General features: G+C 37.8%; 2 protein-coding genes across 2 annotated transcripts in view; one reads left to right on the plus strand and one right to left on the minus strand.

The window, feature by feature from the left end:
- Positions 1-17,996, plus strand: part of iqgap2 (IQ motif containing GTPase activating protein 2) — a 47,784-nt gene that overhangs the window by 24,872 nt on the left and 4,916 nt on the right. The window contains exons 16-32 of the mRNA XM_056745487.1: positions 6,552-6,642; positions 6,744-6,911; positions 7,111-7,253; positions 7,352-7,522; positions 8,020-8,103; positions 8,210-8,281; positions 8,374-8,443; positions 8,571-8,779; positions 9,423-9,575; positions 11,344-11,507; positions 11,726-11,950; positions 12,103-12,243; positions 12,519-12,603; positions 15,392-15,624; positions 16,278-16,410; positions 17,565-17,667; positions 17,767-17,908. Coding sequence (XP_056601465.1) covers positions 6,552-6,642; positions 6,744-6,911; positions 7,111-7,253; positions 7,352-7,522; positions 8,020-8,103; positions 8,210-8,281; positions 8,374-8,443; positions 8,571-8,779; positions 9,423-9,575; positions 11,344-11,507; positions 11,726-11,950; positions 12,103-12,243; positions 12,519-12,603; positions 15,392-15,624; positions 16,278-16,410; positions 17,565-17,667; positions 17,767-17,908 — 2,387 coding nt within the window. The remainder of the gene's footprint in view (positions 1-6,551; positions 6,643-6,743; positions 6,912-7,110; positions 7,254-7,351; positions 7,523-8,019; positions 8,104-8,209; positions 8,282-8,373; positions 8,444-8,570; positions 8,780-9,422; positions 9,576-11,343; positions 11,508-11,725; positions 11,951-12,102; positions 12,244-12,518; positions 12,604-15,391; positions 15,625-16,277; positions 16,411-17,564; positions 17,668-17,766; positions 17,909-17,996) is intronic.
- f2rl2 (coagulation factor II (thrombin) receptor-like 2) lies at positions 1,446-4,396 on the minus strand. Its single transcript, XM_056745488.1, has 2 exons — positions 4,126-4,396; positions 1,446-2,655 (listed from the first exon to the last, which is right to left on the minus strand). Exons 1-2 carry the CDS (start codon positions 4,211-4,213, stop codon positions 1,604-1,606), a joined length of 1,140 nt encoding a protein of 379 aa, XP_056601466.1. The 5' UTR covers positions 4,214-4,396; the 3' UTR covers positions 1,446-1,603.

Raw genomic sequence — 17,996 nt, forward strand, 5'->3', positions numbered from 1 at the left:
GGTATGCCACCGCCGGTTGGGGAACGTTCAGAAGAGCGAATCGGGGTGCGATCGGCCCGTGAGCACTTGGCTGGCGGGTTTACGTTCGCAGAGTTCCCCGTATCACTAACGCTGCTAACGTGGGTGGTCATCGGGGCCGTAGCCACAGATGTCACAGCCCGGGTAGCAGACGAAATGGTGGCTGGTTCCCGTAGGAAGACAGCCACCCGTGACCGCAACTTCTGAATGACAATCTGCCCGCAGTGCAGGCAGATGTGTCAACGAACGCTGCTTCAGTGTGCTGGACGCCCAGACACCTAATGCAGCGATCGTGTCCATCCCCCTCCTCGATGAGGGTGCCGCACCCAAGAGAACAGCGGGACATGCCGCGCTGGAGAATGCTCAGTCAGTCCTGAAAAGGACTTTTAGAAAAAAATCTCTAACACCTCCGGAACCGCCGAGACGCCCAGGGGAAGGTCGCTGCAGGAAGGGACGATCCGCTGTAACACGTCGTAGCACCAGCGTGTAGTTGTAGAGGATTGAATCCTGAGTTGTACTCATGAGCGATGGCTCTGAAGAACAAAAGGTAAGTGAATGCTGCACGCCGGCCTCCTTTTATACCGGATTTCCGGGGGCGGAGCCCGGCATGCAAATTGCATTCGCCAAATTTCATTGGCCTTTTCTATAGTAGTCAGAGTTGATTGGTTCTCAAGGGCGAACCCCATCTGTCGTTCTCGACACAACGTCGAGAGACCGACAGAAAGGGAACCTGTTTATCTATTCCATTAATTCCAATGGAAACAAAACAATGCTAAACCTGTCAATTCCTTGTCAAAGAATTTGGTTTCCATCTTTGTGCAACCGTTTGCAAAGGATATTTCTCTGATTGTACCCCTGTGTATAAGTCAAATACGGGTTTGGGTGATGAGTGTTTGGCTCAAATCCTGCTTGAGACTTTCAAAAAGACGCGAGGTTTGACGTCATGCACATTTTCTGAGTAAAAGTCGCTAAAGGGAACGGAAAAGTCGCTAAATGTAGAGAAAGACTAGCTACAATCACCTGACAAATGCAGAATGAATGGGAAAAACTGTGCACTGTAGTCGGGGTGAGGAGGATTTTCGGTGTGGCACACTTCTAAAACATAATGATATAGTGCAGCATTAAGATTTGTGCTTTTGGAAAGAATTAAAGTTATCAAACCTTTTATTTAGGTTTGAAAAAAGCATCTGCATAATGACTAAATGTAAATGTGTTTAGAAGGAGGCCTCCCGATACTTTCATCCGTATAGTGTATAAGCACACGTGTAAGTTCTGCCTTTGGATCTTCATCCAATAAGCCAAGACTTTGACTTTTTCAGATCCCTTACTCTACACAGAGTTATATATTTAAACACTCTTGAATGTAAACGACAGCAGACACACTTCTCATGCTCCCAGTAGTTTTATTTTTGTTTGAATTGATTCGATCTTCAGTGTAGATTTTTTTTTTAATTCTTTCATTTATGTACAGTATGAACAGACTCTCAAATAGAGAAGTATTTACATCAACGACATCCTCAAGCCAGCGTTCGACGGTTTTAGAATAGGAAGTCCTCCTCGCAGGGATCGCAGCATAAACATCCTGCTATTTTAAATCCACCAGGCCTTGCACAATGGATGAAGCCGTCAGAGGTCCACAGCTAAAAGATCTAAACTTGGGTTGGACAGTTAAAGTCTTTGATAACACATAGTAGAGGAAGGGGTCCAGACAGCCATGCAGAGAGCAAAGACATACTGCTACTCTGAAGTAATGATACAAGTCATCCTGACCCTGTGTGTACAGCCTCACATAGTGTAAAAAGTGAATTATGCTACTTGGGGTAAAACACAGTAAAAATATCCCAAACACCAGCGTGCTGGCCTTGATGTAGAGATTCCAGTCACGGCTGGAGCGACTGAGGTGATGAAGGATAGATCCGTAAACAAAGATGATAACTACTGATGGTAAGATGAATCCAAGGCAGATGAGACTTAGTCTATATGGAATCAAGTAAGATTTTTCATCGTATGACTGGACGTCGTGGCATGTTATGATGTTCTGCCCTGAAATGCGGTAGGTCTGTTGAACCAGAAACTCCGGTGTCATAGCAATAGCAAAAACCACCCAGACGCTTAAACTGGCCCAGATTGCGCAGTATTTTTTGGAAAGTCCCCTGTACAGGAATGGATGAACCACTGCAAGGTAGCGCATTAAACTAATGCACATATGGGCATGTATGGAGCAGTAGATGTTCCCATAAAAGCAGGCTGTCACTATCTTGCAGGCAAGCTCTCCAAAGGCCCAGCTGTTGTTGTTAAAGTGATAATGCACTCGAAGTGTTAGAGAAACTAGCAGGAGAAGGTCAGAACCTGCCAGGCTGATGTACAGGATACCACCGGAAAGTTTGCTTTTTCCACTGAGGCAAGCCAGCACAAAGATATTGGAGGGGATTCCAATAAGGATCGCCAAAACATAGCAAGATGGGATAATTCTAGTGCTCAGAAATCCAGCAGTGTGGTTGAAAACATTATTATTGACATTTAAAACAGGCTGGTGGATGGATATGTTTAAAAACTCTGTTTCATTCACCGTTAGCCTTCTTCCTGAAAATGTTTTTGGATGAAATGTTGCATTTTTTGTAGCATTGTATCTGTAACCTGGTGAGAAAACACAACGTTAGACAAAGTATTAAAAGGTAAAGTAAGCAATTGTAAAGTTAGTTAGACGGTTTCGGCCTGAAGTTAACCTCTGGTCTGTGTTTGATTATCGGTCTGACTAGGCCTAGAAATATATAAATGTATAAATGTATTTAATTTATATGAGTATTTCTTCTATATTAATTTATATTACATTAAATAAGTTCTACTCAGTTATGGATTCTTTCCGGAGGTCTACCAAAAGATAAATTTGGGCCACATAATGTTTGATTATGTTGTTGCCCTTAAAACCATCTATTTAAAGTATTCTGTGTGTATGGCCTTTATTAAAAGTCAAGTACAATGTTTTATCTTGAACTTAACAGCCTTTTGATCTTTAGGCACATGCTTAAATGTCTGAAATATTTTTTTAGGAAAAAATATATAATTATGCAAACAAATTCATTTCTTTAATTACAAAATTTAAATATTGCTTATTAAAAGGTGCTTGACTTTGACTAAATGATAAAGTAAAAGTAGCCAATAAGAGCCCAGCATAGATCAAAGGCAACTCCTTTAATATTATATAATGTAAATAAAAGGCCGAGAAATGTGCGCTTATTTAAGACAAAGACTGGCTAAACTGAAAATGTTAAAATATAACACGTTTTCATTCTTGACTTTTTTTAGGCATTACAAAATTCTCATAATATGTTAATGCATAGTTTTGATGAGTTTAATATTCTAAGATGTGGGGAAATTTTTACATTTGAAATACTGAGTTAGTTAGTGACCTTTAATTTTTAAAGATAGGCTAAGGGGATTTTTTTCTAATAAGGACTTGAAATGGTAAAAACATAAAGAGTGATTTCAGTTTTTGGCAAGTTATAATCAATATTTTTCTCAAATATTTAAGAGTAAAATTTTATATCATATGGATGCAAACAGACATGTAAAATAACATTTTGAAAAAATGACAAGAAGACATTAAAACCTATTGAGTGGACTGCTCTTATTCCTTAACAGAATTGGTTTTATTTGTATCAGTTAAATACAGCCTTTTTCCCGACAACGGTCCATATGTTTTGGTTTCAGTTTCATGTTCTAGGAGCAGATTGTCTGAATTAATAACATATCCCAAATAGTAACATAAGTGTATATCACAGTACTAGCAGGCACATATTTAATATTTGTAGAATCCATTAAATATATTATTTATTTACTATTTAACTGTAAAATAGATTATTGTAGTTGTGTTTTGCACACGCTGTGTCTATTACTCAAACTTCTTGAAAACTAAGAAATACATCATTACTATAGATGAAAAGGATTCAACTTTTTTAACAACAAATAAGAAAAGATCTGCCAGGTCAAGGCTAAGCCTGAAATAGTCAAGTAATTGGGACAGTCAAAGGTCCTCTTCAAGTGTGCTTAGTCCAGGTTTTGTCTTTATCGTTGTGTAACTTTTTTGTTAGAAAGTTGTTGACTTACCCGAATGTTGGATTGAATCCTTAAACAATAGTGCCAACAATAGCATCACACCTACTCTCCACATGCGTGAAAGATTTTTCCAGAACATATTAACACAGCAGCTTTTAGCCAAATGAGACTTGACCTACAAGAATCTCTTCTGAAAACTGCTCGTCGTTCTGTACAATCACATTCTTCATCCAATTATTCCATTAATGTAGCTTCTGACAGGCGTTATGTGTTTGTATGCTGGTCACCATTCAATTGCTTTGGGAGTCTGGATGGAGTAGTGTTCAGTGCTCATGTTTCAGGAATGTAAGGCAACACTCCATGACGCAAGACTTCCGCTGATTGGTTCCAGTTCAAGTACAAACAGATTTTTACTTAGATTATATTTTTGTTTCGTGTCCCATTTCTATCCCGACTGGTGTGATTGACAAATGAGTGGAGAGACTACACATAATTATACAAGAATGAGTCATATTCTGAGAAGGGTTATTTATTCGAGGTTTTATCTTATTTTAAGTATTTTTTAGTCTTCAAGTGCTCTTTTTATATTTTTTCTTACACAGGATTTATTTGTATAAATTCTTTAAATGTTTAATTCTGGATATCTTTTTCATACTCAATAATTGTTAATAATTATTTTATTCATTTATTTATTTTATTTTTTGTTCTCCTTTTCCTTTCTTTTTTTTTGTATCTCCTAAACACAATTTGACATGTGTTTGGTTTTATCTAGTGTTTATTTCTGAATGTTTTAATAAAGTATGTTAAAAGTCTTTCTTTCTTTCTCTTTTGGATCTTAATAAATCTATTAAAGGGAGGGTAGGCGATTCAGAAAAAAAGTGGTTATGCTGGTTGAAAATCCTGACACCAATCGGCAAGTGAAGTGGTCTAGATATGTACATTTATATAAATATCTTCTGTGGGGGACCCTTCTTCGTCCAATCATTGTATCCAGTCCTCTTGTGCACCTTGTATGTGCCACATGTATTTTAGAAGAGGCGTTCCTCTGAAAAGTACTCAGAAGGGAGGGTGGGCTTGTAATTTAAAAGCTATCTTGCTAATGCTAGCCACTTCACAATTGTACCTTTAACATTGACATCAATTTCTGACATTATTTTATGGACTGCTTTGTATAGAGTGGTGCACTGATGAACAGAGTTCTTCCGGTCAGTCAATGGGTTTTTGGTTAAAAATATGTAACATGAACACAATCTCAAAAAACATGGATGGATATTCATTCATGGGGTAATTACTTACCAGGTAACATGTTTTTAATAAAAATGGAAAAAGTTTTTGCTTTTCAGAGGCTTGGTTGTGGTGATTTTGATATCTAACAACTGTACTGTAGTCTGTTTATAGCATTATGTTTGCTATTTACTTCTGCCGATTGAATTTAGTAGGGATACAGCGAAATGAAAATTCTTGGCTGAAGCCAATTTGATGTGAAACACTTTGACTGTGACTTTATCACATTAAATTTATATAAATAATCAGAATATGCGTTTTTCTTTTTTGTATTGCTTGTCAATAAAAATAGTAACACAGCTATTCAATTTAAAATATTAGAGCAAGCTCCTGACTGGTTAACGCGGCGCGGATTTTCGCCAAAGTTCATATTTTTCAAATCATTCGCGCGATTCGCATCATTCACGCCTAAAGTAGGTCTATCGTGTCTTTGCGTTGACTTAACATGTAAATCACTCGCGCTTAATGCTTCTTTCGCGTTTGGTCTGAACACACAGTAACGTTACGTTGGCTGCGTCAAAGTTCTGTAAAAATTATTCGGCCATTTCACAAATTCGTCCGAATACCGAACATGCCCTTTTTTGCCAAATTTGGCAGAATATTTTCGGTGGCCGAACATTTGGTGCATCCTTAGTGTTTCAAAAATAGCAAATATTTTGTTAATTTTTGAAAATATTATCTTGATAGACATCATATCACTTATTTTGCGATCTTCCAGAAGTCTATAGAAAAAATCCATAGGCTTTCGATCGAGGGAACCAGTGCAGCGCTGGCTTCCAGGTTGGCGTACAAAAATACGCCATCTCTGCACCACTTTATGCCTGCCGTAGTTATATGATAGAATAACATTATCGTCCTGTTTAGCAAAGTTGTATATTTACCGTTGCTTAAATGATTGGTCTGTACGTAGCATATGAGTTGCTTCCCTAATTGCTTGTGTGTTTGTTTGGAAAGAGTAATGGAGATGGTGGTCTAGTGGTTTAAACCACTGAACTGGTAAATCAAAGGTTGCTGGTTCGATCCCAGCATCCACCACCAGTGTGTCCTTGAGCAAGACACTTTACTCCATGTTGCTCCAGGGGGATTGTCCCTGTAATAAGTGCACAGTAAGTCGCTTTGGATAAAAGCGTCTGCCAAATGACTAAATGTAATGTAAATGTAATGAGTCAGGACTGTGTGTTGTGTTGTAACAGAGCTCCGGAGATGAATCTGCAGTACTGTGGCTGGACCAGATCCAGGACGCAGTGCACACTGCTAACCAGAACCAGGAGGACGCAATCAAATGTAAGATCAACATTTGCCAAAAAAGATACACACTGTCTGGATAAAAAACAGGTTTAACATTTTTTTGTTGTTAAGCGAGGTATATTGTTACATTATTTCAGTGGCCGAGGCAATAGCAGACATTAACAGGGCAATATCTGAAGAGGATACGGAAGCCACACTGACTGCTCTGCAGTGTCCTGATGCTGGTCTCAGAGCAGTGCTCTCTGAATGTGCTCAAATCTACCAGAACCAACTTTCACTGTTACAGAACGCTCAAATAGAACAAGGTAACTCATCACACTGTGTAGTGTGGGTAACTCATTAAACACTATATAACATGTAACATTGGCTGAACATAAATCCTTATTTCGGGGAGGAGAATTTTTGTCTTCTTAATATTATGTTATAATATTATGTGCAAAATTGTGTTGTGGATAAATCAGATGAATTCTGTAAAGTGCTACATTTCTTTTGTATTTTCTGTAGGGACCAGTGACAGCTCATGGGTGAAACACAAGATCAAAGATAAATATGAGTATTTCTACAACATTGAAAGCAAAGAAGGGACATGGGAGGAGCCAGATTATTTTATCCATAACAGCTCCCAGCTCACGAAAGAAAATATCCAGGTATTTTAGTTGCAAACGCATGAAAATGTTTTTGATGGCAAATATATTTGCTCAGGAATTCTTTAAGTTAGTAAAATTTCTTATTCCTCTCTAACAAGTGCATTGTAAGTAGCGTAACAGCGGAGTATAACAGAGAGCAGCTCTGGCTGGCCAATGAGCCGTTCATCATCCAGTTGCAGGCTTTGATCCGTGGATATCTGGTGAGACGGTCGCAGAAAAACAGACTGGAGTACTTGCAAAACCAAGAGCCGAGTGTCATCAAACTGCAGGTGTTTACTACTTTCACATTGTACTTACGATACGATTTCACTATATTTGCTGTTTTTATCATGTTAAAAGAGATAGTTCACCCAAAAAGAAAAAATTTCAGGTTGTGCATAACCTTTCTAAATTTCTTTGGTCTGCTGAACACAAAGGAAGATATTTGGAAGAATGTCAGTAACCAAACAGATCCCATTGACTCCCATAAGTATTTATATTTCCTACTATTGCATTAAAAGGCGGATAAGATCTGTTTGGTTACTGACATTAGTCCAGATATCTTCCTTTGTATTCTGCAGAACACAAAAAAGTCATACAGGTTATGAACAACCTGCGGGTGAGTAAATGATGACACAATTTTCATTTTTTGGTGAACTATCCCCTTCAGTTGAATCGGATTTTGGCACATGATTAAAAGGAAAAAAAACATCCAAAGATAAAAAGCACAAACTGTATTTCACAACAAATAGGTGTTTTTATCATTGATTTTTGTTTATTGTTACAGGCATCCTGGAAAGGCCACAAGCAGAGGAAGGCCTATCAAGACAGACTGAAGACGTTTCAAGACAGTGCGGACACTGTGGTCAAGGTAAGAGTTCTATAATTGGTGGTCATTAATTAAATAACTTCATTATAGCATATTCTTTTGTTGGTTATGCTCTTTAGTAAAAAACATTATTGCTTTTGCGATTTAGTTACAGTCATTTGTGAAAATGTGGAAAGCTAGACAAAAGTACACAAAAAGACTCCAGTACTTCAAAGACCATGTAAGTTATCATGAAGAATTCATGTAATTGAGTTTCTTTCATATCAGTCATATAAATTCCAAAGCCATTTATTCCATTTGTTTGTATTTCAGGAGAAAGAAATTGTGAAGATTCAGGCTTTCCTCAAGGCTAATAAAGCAAGAGTCGACTACAGAACTTTGAGTGAGTTAACTTATTTTATACCAACAATCATAACATTATTTGCCATGTTCAAATATTTGTTTATAATGTTTGACCTTTCAAAAAATATTAGTTTGTAAATAATACACTGTGTTTGTTTCTCAAATAGCTGGTTCTCAGCATCCCCCTCTCTCTGTGGTCCGTAAATTCGTACACTTGCTGGAACAAAGTAGCCTTGACCTACAGGAGGAACAGGAAGTGACACGGCTCAGAGAGGAGGTGGTCACCAATATTCGTGATAATCAGCAAATGGAAAAAGATCTGAATTTGATGGATATTAAAATCGGCCTGTTAGTAAAGAACAGGATCACACTACAGGTTAGATCATTTATTTGCAGTCTTCTCTCATTACAATAGTTGCATTTGGTGCAGTAATATTGTGCAATATATGTTATAGCAATAACTTTATTATTTCATTTGTGTGCGTTTTGACACATGATAGTTCTCCCAAAATTAAAATGATGTCATGAATTACTCTCTAGTGGTTCCAAACCCGTAAAATGTATTTTTATTGTATTACACAGAGAGAAAATATTTGGACGAATGCTTAGCAAAATGTTCTTGGACCCAATTGACTTCCATAGCAATTAAAATGGTAGTCAAAAGGGCCCCAGAACTGTTTGCTGTCACACATTATCTTATTTTGTGTGTTAACAGAACTAACATTGTTCATTTTTACTAATATGGTAGTCAGTGGGGTCCAATAACTGTTTGGTTGCAAGCATTCTTCCAAATATCTTTCTCTGTGTTTATCAGAACAGAGAAATGTATACAGATTTAGATCAACTCGAAGGTGCGGCTATTATGACGGAATTTCTTTTGGAGGGTAAACAATCCCCTTAAGATGTTGTACAACAAACAGAAAATGCAGTTACAGATGTCCAAATTAATTATTGCCCTAGCAAACAGGAGTGCGACACATCTTAATATTTCCATTCACAACTGGGTTGTTTTTTTGCAGGATGTGGTGTCACACAGCAAAAAGATGAAGAGCAAAAAGAATAAGACGAGTAAAGAGGATTTGGTCATGGGGGAAAAGCAGGGCATTAAAGGTCTGAACAAAGAAAAGAGGAAAAAACTAGAAGCCTATCAGCATCTCTTCTACCTTCTCCAAGTAAGACGATAACTTTTTTCTGTTCACAAATGATGAGCAGTTTCTGTAATGAAACAAATCAAGTCAAGTTGAGCTTTATTGTCATTCCGCTACATGTGGGGACATAAAGTGGAATGAAATGCGTGCATGTCGTCACAGGACCACAGAGCTACATAAATACACACATTCAACAGTGGAGTAAGACAAGAATAAACCTATACACAAACTAATTTACTGAGAGAGTGACTATAAATATACTACAGTCTTAGCTGCAAATGCTACAAATAAATACTGTTCATGTGTAAGGAGAACATTGTAAACGTTGTTAATCAGGCAGCTAGCTGGGGAACACTGCACTACTGAAGTGTGTATAACAGTTCATACATCGGTTATAAACACAAAACATTGATATCCAGTTACTTTTGTTTCTTCTGGTCATTTCTCCGGCAAAGCATCAAGTGTCGTCAGGTTCATTGTCTAAGCCAGTAAGAACCAAGTATAAGCAGAGTGATGACAATTTCCCTTCCCCACACAAAGTGCTCAAGTAGTCACACGCTTACATCAAATGTTAGGACTAGAACCGACTGTTGTATAAGTTTAGAAATATATTCTGAAATGCAGAATCATGTTTCACCGCATTACGTATTATTAAAGGAATCATGAATTAAGACATACATTTTAACCCAAGCTTTCATCATATAAGAGGGAATCATATTCAAGACAACATCCTGTAAGTGTCAGAACTGAAAACGCCAAAATTCAACTGTTATTGATACCAGGCCCAGCGAACGTCAGGTCCTGGAATGCACCTGTTTATGACGTCATAGATAGGTTGAACACCGCCTCAACAACTACTTCTCTATCCCCATCCACTGTTTAGCACATGACAGTACTGAAGTAACACAAGTTGCGCGGAACCAGAGTAAGCAATAAACATGCCGTTAAAGATCCCAACACAGTCGCTGCATAACCTTTCTTCGGATTCCGACATTAGTAATGCGTGGTCGAAGTTTATTTTAAAGATGTTCAAGCTCACGTGGGTAAAACATTGAGCGTTTGTTCGATTCATTTCACCGCGGATTCCTTTGTGAAAAAGGCACAGGTCGACACATGATTTGCGGAGAGATTAAAATTAAAAAGCAGTGCTGTGCCATCAATATTGGAAAAGTGAAAATTACCCCAAAATGACTTACCATATTTTGAAGAACACAGAGGTCCTTGGATAATATTAGTCCCTTGCGAATCGGCATCTCTGTGGTTTTTCGGACTCATAGGTTTTATCCACTGTTTGGCGTCACATCCGGGAAAAGTGTTATTAGATTTGACTTAAGTCACATGCTTCACTAATCCTTGTGAATGCGCCACGTGAAATACAGATGTGGGGAGGTAATTGATAAATCACACGAGGTCCCCAGATAATACTAATCCCGAATAGGGATAATGTGTAACCTAACGTTAAGTGTCTAACCAAATTCACAGAAGACTCCACCTATGTTAACTACGCAAACTGCTATCAAATCAGTGGGCATAGTACTTCCAAGTCTTCAACGCGGCACGCCTATTCAAACCGAGCCGGCCTAAAAACCCGGGTGGAAAATAGCCTATTACTTATTGATTTAGATGTTTATGAAAGTGGAAACCAAGCAAATGTCATAAGTATACCAAAAAACCACAGTATAAAAAATAAACAAGGTCAATTCATGACACCTTTCTATTAACAGTAATACATTACTGAAGCTACTCTATTCATTTTGTTCTGTTGTAATTTTTAACTTTCTTCATCATACAGACCAACCCATCATACCTGGCCAAGGTCATCTTCCAGATGCCCCAGAACAAATCCACAAAGTTCATGGACACTGTGATCTTCACTTTGTATAACTACGCTTCGAACCAGCGAGAAGAGTACCTGCTGCTTAAGCTTTTTGAGTCCGCCCTACAGGAAGAGATCAAGTGAGATATAAAGATACATATTATAATAGCTTGGGAATACATCAGTTTGGAATATGAATGCAGTAGCAAAACTCTTGTCCTTAGTCCTATATTGTCCTATACATTTGATAATAATTATAAACATGTCCCTCACTATGAAGTACCCATAAAAGCTGACATTGTGATAAATAGCAAACAATATAATACATTACAAATAAAATAAAAATCTATGCTGGCAGGTCTAAGGTGGATCATATCCAGGAAATAGTGACAGGGAACCCTACAGTCATTAAGATGGTTTTGAGCTTTTACCGCGGTGCTCGTGGACAAAACGCCCTCAGGCAGCTTCTAGGACCTGTGGTTAAAGAGATCATCGAGGACAAGAACCTGGGCATCAACACAAACCCCATAGACATCTACAAGGCTTGGGTCAATCAGCTGGAGACCGCTACAGGAGAAGCCAGGTTTATTTAACCACGTATACTTAACACACTCCTAACTGACACAGCTTACGCAACACAAGTCTTCCTTTCACTATTTATATTTTAAAGTAAAAAAATACTTAGAATGAAACTCGTATTACTACTTTCATCATTTTTCTATTGAACTTTCTCAGCAAGCTGCCGTATGATGTCACGCCAGAGCAGGCTCTGTCACACGAGGAAGTGAGGGCCAAACTGGAATCCTCCAATCAGATGCTGCGCACAGTCACAGACAAAGTGCTGGCTTCTATCATGTCATCGCTGGACACCATTCCGTAAGCGCTGAAGTCAGCCTGTATTCATTATGCTTTATGGTGCCTTTGCGCACAAGAGGGCAGCACAGTTGTTTAAAAAAAATCACAGAACATGATGAGACGGCCTAAAACCAGACTGCCAAAACTCTTTTTTTTTTCAATTCATCATCATAGAAGTTTGCCTTTCCTCATGTATCGGTGAACTCTCATTATTAAATGTGGGCAAATATGCTCTTTTTTATTTCTGCTGTTGATCTTTTGCCTCATTTCACACCTGTTTTCTTTTTTGCACGCAGTTATGGCATGAGATATATGGCTAAAGTTCTAAAGGACACACTTCATGAGAAATTCCCCGATGCCACAGAGGATGAATTATTAAAGGTTAGAAGTTGAACATTTTAGTTGCACTCATGTATCCCTACAAATGTCTCTTTTATAATATTTTGCAAAATTCTTTTCATACTTGATATGTTGCTGCGGGGCTTGAAATAAAGCTAAAGATAGAAAAGACTTAAAGACTTTTTTTACACTGCATTTAAAGGGATAGTTCGCTCAAAAATAAAAAATCTCTCATAAATTTCTTAACCTTAAGTCGTTCCAAATCTGTATAGATTTATTTTTTCTGTTGAACACAAAGAAAGATATTTTGAGGAATGTTAGCAACTGAGAGTTCTAGGGCACCACTGACTGGTTGTCAAATGTGTCCCAGAGCTCTTTGTTTTACTAAATTCTTCAAAATATTGTCTTTTGTGTTTAACTGGTGTTGCACGATACACCGGTACTAGAAAGGTAGCGCGATACAATCCCTCATTTTATAAGTACCGGTACTTTAAGAAATCTGTAAAAAATCTGTAAGAAATGCAACAAAATAAAGTAAGTTATGGGAGGCAACTCCTCCAACTTGGCAAAGCATCTTGGTGACACACATCCAGACTTGTTCAAAGAATTTAAAGAGCGACAGGTTAGCACATATGACACCAGTATTCTGCTTATATCCACTCCTCATATATAACCAAAATGAAAACCATTTATTATTTGTTATTCAGTCACAACTCGTACACTAGCCTTTCTTCGCTTGCACCTATGACATCTGGACAAGCAGATAAGTTGATGAATACATGGCAGTCACAATCCATTATATAACTGAATCCTGAGAAACACAGTCCTGGTGTTTAGGATGTTCAGCTTTATATTCAGATCATACAGCAGACACTCTCCACAAAGTCCTGGAGGAAACGGTGTCTGAGAAATGGGGACTTAACCTGTCAAAGATGTCTGCCATAACCACTGACAGTGCATCCAACAACTAAAAGGCATTTGAGAACTATACCTGGATTCCATGATTTGGTCACAATCTACATCTGGTTATTTTTACACCAAAACCATTTTCAGAGGTTTACAGCCACCTGACTTTAAATGAATGGTGTTGACTTTGTGGGCAGCACTGAATGTTTCTATCTATTGTAATAGTTGTGTATGAGTCTCTTGTTCGTCCTCAATGTAAAAAGAGGAATCTCAACATCATACAGTTACTGCTGGACATCTGTCAAATATCCAGAAATGCTGAAAAAGCAAAGATTGTGGAGGACCTGTGTGATTGTTGTGAAGATCAGTCTAATGACTCATGACAAACAAGAAATCCTTAAACAACTTTGACTAAACATAAAAACTCTCATTGATTGTTTAGGTAGCATGATGCAGTTTTAAGAATCGGGGGTGTGAACATATTTTTGCCGTGGGATATTTTCAGAAATTCTGTTATTATTCTTTAGCGTGAACATTTCTTTAGTGAAATAACTTACTCAGGGCAGGACTAAATAAAAAATAAACCCTAATTTTAAAAAGTCCTCTTATTTTTCCAAAAGTTTCAGCTTTTTCCAGATTATGCAAGGGGTGTGCAGACATTTGATAACAACTGTACCTGTGCAAAAGCTTGTTCATGATGAGCCTACACGGTGGAACTCCACCTTTGAGATGGTAGAATGATTTTGTATTCACAAAAGCTGTCTGTGCCGTTTTGGCTGAAATCGGAAGAAGTGGCATCTGATGCCTAGAGACTATGATGTGGCAACATTATAAATCATTAGAAGTGTCCTAGGCCCACTAAGCAGCTTTACAGATGCATTAAGTGGAGAGAAGGACCCCAGGTTGTCTTCTGTGTTGCCCCTCAAATGGAAACTACTTTCCTTTTCCCTATGACAGTGAAGGATGGAGAAAACCCACTTTCATGTGAAATGAAAGAATTAAGAAAAATTGATTTCAAAGCAAGATATGAAAGCAGACCTCCTGACACTGTTCTCAACACTGCAACATTCCTCGATCCACGATTTAAGGACAGTTTTGTTGGAGAAATTAATGAAGAAGTGAAAGAAGTACTTCTACATGGATCTCGTGAAGCATTACAGCAGCAAAAATGTCTGGTCCAAGCAGTGTGTTTAGCACATCTGGCTTCATTTACAGTCCTAGACGCACGCATTAGACTGACTGAGGAACACATCGAGACTTGTTTTCCTTGCTAAGAACCTGAAAATGGCTATAGAACTTACTAGAAAATAAGTTCAAGTGAAAACAAGAGCGAAAATATAGCAACGTGTTCAAATTTTCATGTTAATGTTCTGTTTACAAAAACATTTTCTATTGTGAACCAATGTTTATTAACAGAAAGCTTTACAGCTCAGCAGCAAAAACGATTTTGTTTTTGTTAAAACATAGCTTGACAGACAGCTGACAAAATATATTTTAATATGTTCTTTTTATATATATATGTATATATTTGTTTAAACAGTTATACTCAGTTTCAGCAGACAGCACATACTGGGTATTTATTACTAAATAGAAACAAAGTTCTATTATTCATTTACTTTTGTTGTTTTTATCCCATAGTATCGTTTTGGTATCGTATCATGTTCAACAGAGCAATGCAAAATAATACGATCATTTTTTTCTACCATCATAGTCAATGATGCCTCAGAAATCTCAGTTGCTAGCATTCTTCCAAATATCTTTCTATGCGTTCAACCAAACAAAGACATGTATACAAACTTGAGTAATTCATGACGGAATGGTTGAGAAATTATATTAAGATTCGACCAGAGTTAACCGTTTCAAATGTGAAAGCCCTGTAGAATCCTGCTTAACATGAAATAAGTGTTGAATCTTCTTCTGACAGATTGTAGGGACACTCCTCTATTACCGTTACATGAACCCTGCCATTGTGGCTCCAGATGGCTTTGACATCATCGACATGACGGCTGGAGGGCAAGTGCACTCAGAGCAGAGGAGGAACCTTGCTTCAGTGGCGAAGATGTTACAGCATGCTGCCGCCAACAAGCTGTTTGAGGACGAGAGCGACCACCTCACCCCCATAAACAGTTACATCTCCCAGACCTACCAAAGGTTCAGGTTAGATGAACAAAACATTCTTGAATCTGCCGTTTAGTTTGTGTGTAAAAACATTTGGAATTTTTCATAGAAGCCAAAACATTTGACCCATTAGACACCCATTGGCCGATAGAGTTCAAAGTTAAACTTTGACGGTGTCAGCAAGATCTTTTTGCAAAATGTTACTGTAATCACAGTAAACTGACATTTCCCAGGATATGCGTAATTCCTTCGCAGCGTCTAGAAATCTACCAGCTTTTAAAACGCAATCATTTATCTGACGAGTAGAAGAAAAGACAAGGTTACGTGGGAACTGAGGGTCAGAACAGACAGAGGGGATGTGAAAATAGAGGTGAAAGGCGAGGAAGTGTAAAAGCAAAGCATCAGCAGTGAGGAGCTGGAAGTGACCGCTTCATGAACATTATTGGTGTGTATATGTGTGCTGTGTCCAAAGGTGGTTGGAAATGTGAATTGACCTTAGCCTATCGCTAATGAGTCAGGATTACTGGAAACTCCCTGCCGTTTTCTTTTCCTCTTTCAATGCTCAGGAACTCGGTGTCTCTGACACATATGCTGATAGACCTGGCAGTTCACTAATGCAGGACTGCACACGTGCACTTATCATACACAATCTAGAAATTCATCTCTTTGCTTTAAACATTTTTGGTGTCCAGGGGCTTCTTCCAGGCAGCCTGTGATGTTCCGGCACCAGAGGAGAAGTTTAACGTGGATGAGTACTCTGACATGGTGACGCTCAGCAAACCCGTCATCTACATTTCCATTGAGGAGATCATCAACACACACTCTGTAAGGCATCCAGCATAACTAAGCAGGGAATTATGTCTGATCTGTTTTTAGGCAAGAGTTTGAGTTCATCGTTTAGTCAACCTCCTCTTTTCCTATTATGTCAATGGGCTGCTCTGTTGCGGCTCATTATGAAATTGGTTTCAGTTATTATTTGGACACTTTATCTGGAATATTGAGTATATTTTTTGTATGATTATACGAGTCATTCGGCAGGAGTGATCTGCTGTGAGGAGCGTCTTAATTTGCTCCATATGAGGAAGTGACATCACGACCTGTAAAAGACACAGGTTGCTTACTTTCACGTATTCTCCCCAACTCAGACAAGACCATGTGTTTCTTTTTAGGAAAACAGATTTTTTTAATCTGTATCTAAAATATAAATAACCAAACATTAAATCTACATTTTTTTGTTGATTTAGATTTGATTGGTCATTTTGAGGCCCCCTTGGAAGTTAGTTGAGGTCCCCTAGTGGTCACCTGGTTAAGACATGCTGGTCCAACAAAAGCATGACTGAAATGTTTCCAATAATCATAAAAAAAAAATTTGTAGACAATTTTTTTTTGCAATTTTGTAGACAGCTTTAAAGATAGTAAAATATCACAAAAACCTGGATCACAAAAGCAGTCTTAAGTAGCACGGGAACATTTTTAGTAAAATATAAAATACATAGTATGTACATAGTCGATTTTTCTTTTATGCCAAAATTCATTAGGATATTAAGTAAAGATCATGTTCCATGAAGATATTTTGTACATTTTCTACCGTCAATATATCAAAACTTTATTTTTGTGAGTGGATGGCCTGCCACAGTGCCCTTGATTCACAACTTCAAAGGCAATTTTCTTAATATTTATATTTTTTGCACTGAGTTTTAAATGGTTGTATTGGATATTATACAATTCTTATAGCTCATACATCAATAGAAAGCATATTTATTCAGCTTTCAGATTATTTAAAAAGCTCAATTTAGAAAAATTTACCCATAAAGGTTTTGTTGTCCAGTGTCACATATTGAATTCTTTTAAATGATTTTATTTGCAATATAATTATACATTTATTTTAGATACCTTTTTCAAAAATTGGTAAAAAATTGTCTGATAGCGTGTATCAATCATAAGTGATTGGAATTCTAAATTCTATTTTTTTCTTACAGCTGGTGTTGGAACATAAAGAAGCAATTGCTCCAGATGACACCGATCTTCTGCATGAACTCCTAAGGGATCTGGGGGAAGTTCCCGACATCGAGTCCCTACTGGGTAAAATGAGAACAAATTCAAAGCCAATTAAATGGGTTAACTAGGAACATAAGAACGATCTTTGATAAGCGCAAACTGAATGCTTTTACTAACACGCAGGTGAAGGAGCTGTGGATCAAAATGACCCAAACAAAGAGAACTCAGACAGTCAGCTGTCCAAAACTGAGATCTCCCTCACACTCACCAACAAGTTTGAGCTGCTGGATGGAGATGACAGGGACATGAAGGGATTGATGATGAAGTAAGTGGGACATCTGTGAAGTATGTAAGATCTTCACAAAAATGCTAGAATATGAAATGACAGAAAATACTGATATCCCCTCAGGCTT

This window comes from Triplophysa dalaica, chromosome 4 (assembly GCF_015846415.1).
Source record: "Triplophysa dalaica isolate WHDGS20190420 chromosome 4, ASM1584641v1, whole genome shotgun sequence".
NCBI lineage: Eukaryota > Metazoa > Chordata > Actinopteri > Cypriniformes > Nemacheilidae > Triplophysa > Triplophysa dalaica.

Coding starts and splice junctions, on each gene's coding strand:
- f2rl2 (XM_056745488.1), bottom strand. CDS start 4,213: ATGTTCTGGAAAAATCTTTCACGCATGTGGAGAGTAGGTGTGATGCTA. Junction 2,656..4,125: donor GGATTCAATCCAACATTCGG/GTAAGTCAACAA, acceptor TTTTCTCACCAG/GTTACAGATACAATGCTACA.